Source organism: Primulina huaijiensis, chromosome 3 (genome assembly GCF_012295235.1).
Source record: "Primulina huaijiensis isolate GDHJ02 chromosome 3, ASM1229523v2, whole genome shotgun sequence".
Lineage (NCBI taxonomy): Eukaryota > Viridiplantae > Streptophyta > Magnoliopsida > Lamiales > Gesneriaceae > Primulina > Primulina huaijiensis.
Genome location: NC_133308.1, coordinates 7,712,254 through 7,722,212, shown reverse-complemented (window position 1 = coordinate 7,722,212; position 9,959 = coordinate 7,712,254). Strand labels below are relative to the sequence as shown.

The following is a 9,959-nucleotide window of genomic DNA, read 5'->3' as shown; positions in this document are numbered from 1 at the left end:
ATATATAATTGCAGTAAAACATAAAATGAAAGCACCGTGTTTGTGTATATTTTTTGGAGTGTGAGAAGAAATGTGGGTAAGGGCTTCGGCTCGATAAAGAAGAATACAAATTTGATCCATATTCGATGGGTTAGGCAATCTCTAATCCAAAATTTCTAATTTTCATAATTTATCCTCCAAAATAGAGATCGATGATTTCTTGTATAGATTGCATTAGAAAACTACACAAGATTTTACGTTGAGAATCGGCCGCTCAAATTTGACGGAACCACGATGGCAGCAAGGCAGCAAGCGTTGACGGTCGGCGGCATGGTGGTACTCGGCCGTGACTTGTCCAAAAAGAGGGTGGTCGAATTTTAAGTGTTGTGAGGAGAAAGATAAAGTCTAGCATGTAAATATGACATGTATTATCATATTTATGATTTTCATATATTAATTTAAAATCCTACTAGGACTCTTAAGTTAGAATCTTATTAGTATTCTAACTTGAAAGATTTCACCTTGTCAAAAACTCTATATATTTTATTGTCTAACTAGGACTCATACTATTTAGAATTTTATCATGATTCTCCAATTCAATTAATCAAATAATCCATGTTGAGTTATGATCCCAAATAATGTTTTTCAACTTTTGACAATACATGTCATAATTAAAATACTATTAATTAATTAATTATAGACTCTTTTAGAATATTCAAGAGTTTCACACAATAGTCATAACTAGTTAATTTATATTTAATTAACATATTCTAAATTTATTATTAAATAATGGTGACTCCACTATAATCCTGATCGACGATCAGATAGGATCAATGTTACAAGAATACAAATCATGTGATTATAATGAAAAGTGAAAATCTGGAAGATCAAAATTTTCCACAAACTCATTTTTTGCAGCTGCCTATTTTGAAGCTCTTTTACTAAATTAGACAGTTGCACTCTTTATAAAATTAGCAGTCATGCTAACTTCCACAATTTATAAATATGGAATCGACTTAACTCTTTTATAAGCAATATATTTGATATCCATCAAATATAACTCCTTGAATTTTGAATATCTCAATGAGAACACATAATTCAATAGTTGTGTGACATTCAATTATTCAGGGAAATAGCTAGCCGTTAGTTGAAAACTTGGTGTAATTAAGTACAACATTTATCCTTATTCGGTCTGACCCTAATTAGTCTTAATCTTTTCATCAAGCCCTTGATAAAGAACATCAAAACTCAAATATGATTGCACCCATCAGTTTATGATAAAATCTTTCTAGTAGCAGCGTCCTTTGATCTCTTAGGTATAACTGATAGTGTTTGCAAGAACCAGTAGGTCATGGTTAGCGTACAGTACGGTCCCTTCAACACATATATCCCGATGGAATTTGCAACCATTGGTATGTCAAGAGTTGAAAATAAATTCGATAACGATGTGATATATATTTGAATAATTATAGTCACATCGTATGTACAATTAAGGAAACATCTTTTCATGATGCACATGTCTCACTCTGACTAGATATTCTTTAGATTATTGACTCATCATATCACATATGATACCCATACCTTTTATGTGAGCGATAAATCTCCGACTACAATGCATCAGCTTCTACGTATGTCGAAACTACACTCAATCTCACCACTTGATGATCATCATAGAGTCGATAACAAATCAAAATGCAGTGCTAGTACATAGAGCCTCCTTGTTGTATCGGATCAAAGGAAAAATGATGTACAACCATAACAGCAGACTAATACTCTCGATAAGTAATAACCACTTGAAAAGTTCAAGGGAGAGTTGTCTTGTGGCTCATCCAATAGCACTAATCTATATAAAATGAACATATCCATATCTTTACCAATGGAACATGATATTTACATCACATATGTCAATCTCTAACTCGAACGACTTTATAAAAATAACTTCATGAACAGAAAAATATCGGAACTCCTGTTAGTGAGGAAAGTATATAGCTGGGTTTATTGTGTTTTAGTTTGCACATAAATACACAACTTAGCACATGTAATCATTTATCCTATAGTGAAACACGATCAAAAATGATTTGAAAGGAACGTTGTTTTAAGTTCTAACAATAAAAAAATAGTAATAAATTTTATAGTGGTGCAATATGTAAATCAATATTTATATACCAAATTTACATTGTGAAAAAAATACAAAAATTTAATTTGTCAAAATCTCATAATATATCAAATACAAAATCTTATGATTTTAATGATATAATTGACGTAAGTATCGATATATTTTAAATTTTAAGCAAAAATTTGTGTGAGACGGTCGCACGAGTCGTATTTTGTGAGACATATATCTTATTTGAGTCATCCATGAAAAAGTTTTACTTTTTATGCTAATAGTATTACTTTTTATTATGAATATAAGTAGAACTGACCCGTCTCACAGATAAATCGTCTCTACATTTTATTAATATTATATAACATAATCCAAATTTAGAATATTTGTGCGTGCAAAGCTATTTGTTTATTCGAAATGCACAGGGCAGTCCAATCTACGGTCCCTCTCTCTCTCTAGACTCGACTCTCCTATATTCTCTTTCCTCTCTCTCTCCATTTCAAACTCGAAATTGTACCAAGACTAAAGTGGGTAGGTCTAGGGTTTATCGCAGGGAGAGAGGAAGAGAAATGGGGCAGCAATCGTTGATCTACAGCTTCGTAGCGCGTGGAACGGTGATCCTGTCGGAGTACACCGAGTTCACGGGGAATTTCACAGGAATCGCGGCGCAGTGCCTTCAGAAACTCCCGGCTACTAACAATAAGTTCACCTACAACTGCGATGGTCACACCTTCAATTATCTCGTTGAGGATGGATTCAGTAAGCTCCCGCATATATGATCTGTTTGTTCTTTTATTTGTTTTTGTTTTCGAATGTTGTTTGGTTTTTGGTTCTTTTTTTACTTGGTTATTATGTGTAATTGTTGATTTCGGGTAGCTTACTGATATTAGTTTGTGTTTTTTTTTTTTTTTTTTTTTTTTTTTTTTTTTTTTTTTTTTTTTTTTTTTTTTTTTTTTTTTTTTTTTTTTTTTTTTTTTTTTTTTTTTTTTTTTTTTTTTTTTTTTTTTTTTTTTTTTTTTTTTTTTTTTTTTTTTTTTTTTTTTTTTTTTTTTTTTTTTTTTTTTTTTTTTTTTTTTTTTTTTTTTTTTTTTTTTTTTTTTTTTTTTTTTTTTTTTTTTTTTTTTTTTTTTTTTTTTTTTTTTTTTTTTTTTTTTTTTTTTTTTTTTTTTTTTTTTTTTTTTTTTTTTTTTTTTTTTTTTTTTTTAATTTAGTTTGTTGTATTTAATGCCAAGATTTTTTTTCCAGTTTGTTTCTTAAATTGGTCCTTTTAATTGTGACTTTTTAATCGTGTGGTTTTGTTTAAGTTGATACATTTCCCCCCCTTAATTTTGGATCTATCGATGAACTTAGTTTATGTTAAACAGGTTGTACGAGCAGAAAGGATCTTCAATAAGCAAAACAAATCATTTTTTATTTATCTCACCGAATTATGATAACTTGTTCTGATGTTTGGTAAATAAACTGCGCCTTGTTGATCATCTTGATTGGGGATTAGGTGTTTAATGGTTTTATCATTTAACAGTCATTTTGTGTCAAGTCGGGGATTTATTATTATCATGCATAGTACTCCGTGGTTTAGGACTTTAGGTATGGAGTTTTAGTTCAATCCCTTGCTTGTGGCCTTTTTTATTCTTTACAAACTTTTGTACCTACCTATTAGGTTATAATTTTATCCGGATGATTATGAGAGCATGCATATTTGACGATGAGCAAGTCACTAATCTTATTTTTCAGGTTTTCCAATTATGGTGGTATAATGGACCTGTAATCTGGCTTTGATGTAACCGACCATTTTTTGTATGACAGGTTACATGAACCGTAGAATAATGCAATGCTGCCCAATGTTTTAATCATACCCTATGTTATGCGAAAACATTGTTTGTTGCAGTGAGTCAGTAATGTAATAATGTTGCATGACACATGCTATATTATATTATTTAGCTAATGAAGCGTGGTTGTTCCTCATTGATTGTGGAGTTTTTTGCTTTTGGGAGATTATAAATCTGATTGTATGGGCTATAGAGTTGAGAAGATCTTTTTGCACTAGTTTGCGGTTTGCATCAGCTTATGAACACTTTCGATGAAATGGCGGAAACTTTTAATTGGTTTGATTAAATTTTCATCAAATAAATTTATTCAAGATTTTTGGCATCTTTTACTTTTACCAGGGATATTTATTAATGTGTAGCCGTATACTGTTCAACATGTGCATGTTTATAAAGCCTAGCTTGTTTGTGTGTGCTCTTTACTTTTCTTGTTTATCTTAACTTTGTTTTTCTGGACTAACAGTCTGTTGTTGTCAATAACAGCGTATTGTGTCGTGGCTGTTGAATCCATTGGGAGACAGATTCCTATTGCATTTTTAGAAAGAGTAAAGGAGGAATTTACCAAGAAATATAGCGGAGGGAAGGCTGCTACAGCTGTGGCCAACAGCCTGAATAGAGAGTTTGGGTAATATTTTTTCGCTGACTGCTTCTATTTGTCTTTCTATATCAATATATCATTAGATTCATTCTTTTGTCAACCATTTTTTTTTGTTTCTTAATCCAATGATCTCAACCTAGGCCCAAAATGAAGGAGCAAATGCAGTACTGTGTGGATCATCCAGAGGAGATCAGCAAGCTGGCAAAAGTGAAAGCTCAGGTTTCAGAAGTCAAAGGGGTGATGATGGAGAACATTGAAAAGGTGAAGCATTTTTAACATTACATACCTGATTATTATTTTATTTCTCAGAAAAGTTTATATTCATTATCATATAATCTGAGATGATTCTGAGTCTCGATTAATCACGTGACTTGACATGAAGCTTTCCATGTCCGCAGGTTCTTGACCGTGGAGAGAAAATTGAGCTTCTGGTTGATAAAACCGAGAATCTTCGCTCTCAGGTATGTAAAAATGCCATTTGTCATTAATTATTATTATCACTCTCTCTAGTGTGGAAAATAGTATCCTGATGTGTGTGACAGGCACAAGACTTTAGAACCCAAGGAACCCAGATGAGGAGAAAGATGTGGCTGCAGAATATGAAGATAAAGCTGATTGTTCTGGGAATTATCATTGCTTTGATCCTCATTATAGTTTTGTCGGTTTGCGGTGGATTCAAATGTCATTAGCATGTGTTTCATAAGCTGGTCATGCATGGCGATGGTGTTGCCTAGTCACTCGAATAGCTTGTTTCCTATAAATTTTTTTGGTGACCTGTTTTTCCCTTATGGTATTATCTAAAATTCGTGAGGCGATGTTTGTATAGTCTGTACTTGAGAATCCTCAGAGTATATTACTACTATGAAGAGTCGGAAATTGTGCGTGTGAAAGATTGAGAAGTTCCGTTTTGTTGCTCAATTAAAATTTACTGCAGGTTGTCTGTGGTGCTTGAGAGATCTTTCCATTCAGCATTAAATAACTGGGGACTGACTGGATTAACACCAATATGTAATTTAAATTTGTAAACACCAATATGTTTAAATTTATCATTAAATAACCACGGTACCCGTATCTAGATCATAAGTCTAATACGTAGTTTTTTAAATGTTTTTTTAAAAACGATTATCGATTTTTTAAAAAAATCAATAATCAATTTTTTTTAAGTATTTACAAACATTATCTTATTATTTTACATCGAAACAAAACAAATGAGTTTATAAACGAAGTCCTACAGAATAACTTGCCCTTTTCTCCGAATTGAAGTCCCCAAACTCCATATATATACACATCAATTTTACACACACACCATGACTTCATTTGGTCACTATATTCAACATAATCTACATCCAAGAATTCTTGAATCTTCAACCTCTATCCACTTACAAAGTACACAGTTTTTTCGATGAAATTAACGTTGCTTATCTCAAAACTGAGAAATCTCTTCAAAAATGGGCAGCCTCCTTGATCTAGTAGTCGCCCATTCGTTCATCATCATTCGTTCGAGGGCCTCGACGAAATCGTCTTCGAAATTCAGTTGAGGAGAATTTGAAAATGTAGGAAGAGACGGATGCTTTGATTCCAGTTCGAGCAGCAGCTCTTCGGCTCTATTTCTTGATTTGAAATCATCGGATCCTGGAAGTTTGTATTGCAAAACATCTTGAAGGAATAAATAGGCTTCTTCGTATCGGGCCTGTTTGATGAGGCAATAGCCAAGGTTTAAGGCCTTGTTGGTATCCGGGTCTATCATTTGGGCCTTACGATACACAACCTCGGCTGCCACGTAATTGGGCTTTTTCATGTAAGCCCATCCAAGATTTCCCTGTCACAATGAGCAATTGTCAATAATAACATACATTAGATTGTGTTTGTACTAAAGTATTTAATTTGTGGAAGTATCTGATGGAAAAATTTGAAATGATTGAATTTGAAATCCATGACGATTATGACTCAAAAAATAACAATTTGAGATTTTAAATTCATTTTCCAGTGAATTTGTCCAAACAAACCGATAAATTTATTATTATAGAAAATCAACCTATCCAAATGTAATGTGTATATATTTACCAGTAATCTCGATGTTTCTTGTTTGATAGAAACCTGAATCTTCTTGCCATGAGAACGAGCACTTTTGGTGGGTTTCCCATTGAAAGCTTCTCCTAAGTATATTGATTTCAGCTTACGCTTTATCAGCACTATTTGTTCATCATATTTCCCACATTTCTGAAAATCATCATATTAATTAATATACAAATCAAATAAATATAACCAGGAAAATAAATAATTATACATCATATCTCCCGTAAAAAGAAAATGAACTTATTTGAATATCTCATAATTTTAATTTTTAACTAGTCAAAATGAGTTTTGTACATATAACTTAGATATTGATTCTATTTTACCAAAGAATTGACGAGGTAATATGACACTGAAAATAATGACACATAGTGACAGCTTAAAAATTTTTACATATAAATTTTATTACATAAATAAATAAAAATTAATACTTTCAATTTAAAATAAATTTCTTACAATCAACTTTCTTAATTATAATATATGCAAAATATTATGTTAGAGTAGATGTCTTGTAAACCAACAGTTGCCTAAAAAATATATTGACTCAGTAGTAATAAACAGTTTTTATTTTGATATAATATACGTTTTATGGTTTCGTTTTGCTTTATCTGTATGCCCATACAACCGACATAGATAAAGACATTGATTATACTTTAATACAAATGAATCGTAATTTGATCTTGAAACTCATTTGTAAACACTATATATTCTAAATTCGTTTCTAGTCGATTAAGCCGCCTAAAAACAAGGATAAAGGCTACTTGAGGTTGAGACTAGCATCTGTGATGTTGTGTGCCGTGTTTCATGGTAAGGGTATAAAGAATGGTAAGGAAATAAAGAAGTCCAATCATGCAGATGTGTAATCATATGATGATTGTACTGAACAACCCTCTTTCGGACTTTCCAAGAAGTTATCATTCATCGAGAGGAAAAGTCTGTGGTTGTGATTGTACATCATTAGTCCTTACAACTTGAGACAACACCGAGGCTCTACATACTAGGATTGTGCTTTGAATCGTTTATCGACTCTGCGAAGGTCACAAGATGGCGAGATTGGATGCAATTGCGACATGTGTAGGAGCTAGTGCATTGTAGTCGGAAATTCACAGCTAACATACAGATGTGGATATCCTATGTGATCTAATAAAATAATAGTGTATGATGCACATTAGAGACAAGGGTCCTCTAGTTGTGCATGCGATGACACTATTAATATTTCATGAATGTATCACATAGCTATCGAATCTAATATGCAATCCTCGATGAACCAATGATTACCGATTAGATCGGGATATATGAGATGAAGGGACCGTACTATACGTTAATCATAACCGATTGGTTCTTGCAGACATTATCAGTGTTACCTAGGGAATCATGGGGCGATGCTACTAGACGCTCTTACCAGATTCGATGGGTTTAATCAGAAAATGATTTCTGACATTCTCATGATCAAATGTTGGTTCATGGAATGGGACAATTAGGGTAAGCCCGAATAAAAGAATGTCATGAATCACAAAGAGTTATGAACCTACTACTAGCTGTATCTCTGAATCATTGAGGATCACACAAGTACTAGATCATTTGTTCCCATTGAGACAATAAATTCAAGGAGTTGAATTTATATAAAATTATGAGATAGTAAATTCAAGGAGTTGAATTTATTATAATTAAAATTTAGATAGAATAAATTCAAAGAGTTGAATTCTTGAAAATTGAGAGTTTAAAATATTAAACTCAAAGTTTGACTTTATAAAAAATTAAACTAAATTTAGTGGGAATTATGTATAATGAGCTTGCAGCAGTACAAATCCAACATACTAAATAATAAAGTTCTTAATGAACTTTAATGTATTAATTACTTAAACTAGTTGGACTAGTAAAATTAATTTACTAAGCCCATTATATTTATAACTTAACCCTAAACTTATAATTGAGGAAATTAGGTTAAGGATTCAACTTTAAGTAAGGAGGCCACAAACCCTATCCTCCACTATATGCAAATTTCGAAAATTCACTCTAAGAAACACTCCAAAATTTCGGCCACCTCTTTTTGTTTTAGGATTTGAGCCGTCAAATAATTTTTGATCTCAAACATAAAATTTCTTCTAAACTTTATAGTGCAATTTAGAAGAGGAGCAAACGTTTTAGTCGTGGACTTGATAAGAGAATTGAAGAAAAACTTCAAGAAGATTGTCTGTAGGAAATACTACAAGAGCTATCTCTGCAAATCTAAGAATAGTTGGTGCTAAGTGATTAATTCACTAAAAAATTTAAAACTTTCGCTGTGCCATGGACACTAGAAAACTTATTTCTCAACAGTGGTATCAGAGTAGGGTTCTCCATATCGTATGACGCGCGCGCACAGTGTGCCCGCCAGCTCCCGATCTGACCGAACAGCGGGTCGGTGTCCGGGATTGTCTCGGGCACCGTGCTGGGTCATGGGTTTGAATTATTCGGGCCTAGGGTGCGATTTTCTAATTTAACAAAATTTTGGTTAAAATTGATATTTTATGAAATTTTGTTCAATTTTTCATTAATATCAAATTTTGGTAAATTAATAATTTTCTTGTAAATTAAATAATTAGAATATGATTTTAATTATTTATGGTAAAAATGAGTTTTACAATAAATAAATTATTATTGAATAAATTAGAAATTAAATAAAAGATGTTTATTTAATTTATTAACTTCTTTAATAATTTTGATGGTTAGTAATAAAATTACTAGATGCATGATTTAATCAATTAATTAAATTTGTTTAATTAATTGATGTTAATATGTGATATTAAATATATGAAAGATGATCGAGAGCCTTGACCAATGTGATAAATGTATGTTAGTATATTTTAATGTTTTATTCATTTTGTTAATACTTGATATTATTAAAGTGTGCCTGATTTATGACCCGTTTTCACCCCATGAGATGTGTCCCTTATGTGCCATGACTATTCAAATATAATTATTAGAAATAGTGGGAGATTAAGAGTGTAATATGGTAGGCCTGATGCATAAGATGAAGATATGTAAAATATTGGAAGCTCTTGTAATAAATTGCATTTGCTTCCTTGCATCCACTTAGGTTATGGGTTTGGATCCATGTCTGGCTCACATGGATATAACAGTGTTGATGATCAATCATCTTTATTATTATTTTTTGTTGAATGCCATATTATGATATATATTCGATATATAGTAATATTCATGTATGTATATTATTAAATCATATAGTTGCATGAATGCAACAAACATACAAACTCGTGGCACGCGATTTTAAATTAAAATGATGAGACAATTTTAAAAAATTAAAATCTCTCATTTTTAATAAGACTCAAACTTTATATCAAACCGCAAAAGTAAAAATTAAAAGAATTAATTTATT

General features: G+C 31.6%; 2 protein-coding genes across 2 annotated transcripts; one reads left to right on the top strand and one right to left on the bottom strand.

The window, feature by feature from the left end:
* Positions 1 to 2,494: 2,494 nt before the first annotated feature.
* On the top strand, positions 2,495 to 5,395 carry LOC140973452 (vesicle-associated membrane protein 721-like). The gene is made up of 5 exons (XM_073436247.1): positions 2,495 to 2,842; positions 4,393 to 4,534; positions 4,648 to 4,768; positions 4,906 to 4,968; positions 5,050 to 5,395. The coding sequence occupies exons 1-5, from the start codon at positions 2,653 to 2,655 to the stop codon at positions 5,194 to 5,196; spliced, it is 663 nt and encodes a 220-aa protein (XP_073292348.1). The 5' UTR covers positions 2,495 to 2,652; the 3' UTR covers positions 5,197 to 5,395.
* A 306-nt stretch (positions 5,396 to 5,701) lies between these two features.
* Positions 5,702 to 6,742, bottom strand: LOC140972447 (protein SULFUR DEFICIENCY-INDUCED 1-like; the record flags this gene model as incomplete). Its single annotated transcript, XM_073434872.1, has 2 exons — positions 5,702 to 6,326; positions 6,572 to 6,742. Coding segments are annotated over 2 exons (567 nt in total), but the record flags the coding sequence as incomplete, so codon positions are not given.
* Positions 6,743 to 9,959: the final 3,217 nt, after the last annotated feature.

What these genes read in the sequence shown, in the direction of transcription:
- LOC140973452 (XM_073436247.1), top strand. Translation starts at nt 2,653, where the DNA reads ATGGGGCAGCAATCGTTGATCTACAGCTTCGTAGCGCGTGGAACGGTG. An exon ending in AGCCTGAATAGAGAGTTTGG is followed by an intron (nt 4,535 to 4,647) that starts GTAATATTTTTT and finishes ATCTCAACCTAG; the next exon opens with GCCCAAAATGAAGGAGCAAA. An exon ending in CCGAGAATCTTCGCTCTCAG is followed by an intron (nt 4,969 to 5,049) that starts GTATGTAAAAAT and finishes TGTGTGTGACAG; the next exon opens with GCACAAGACTTTAGAACCCA.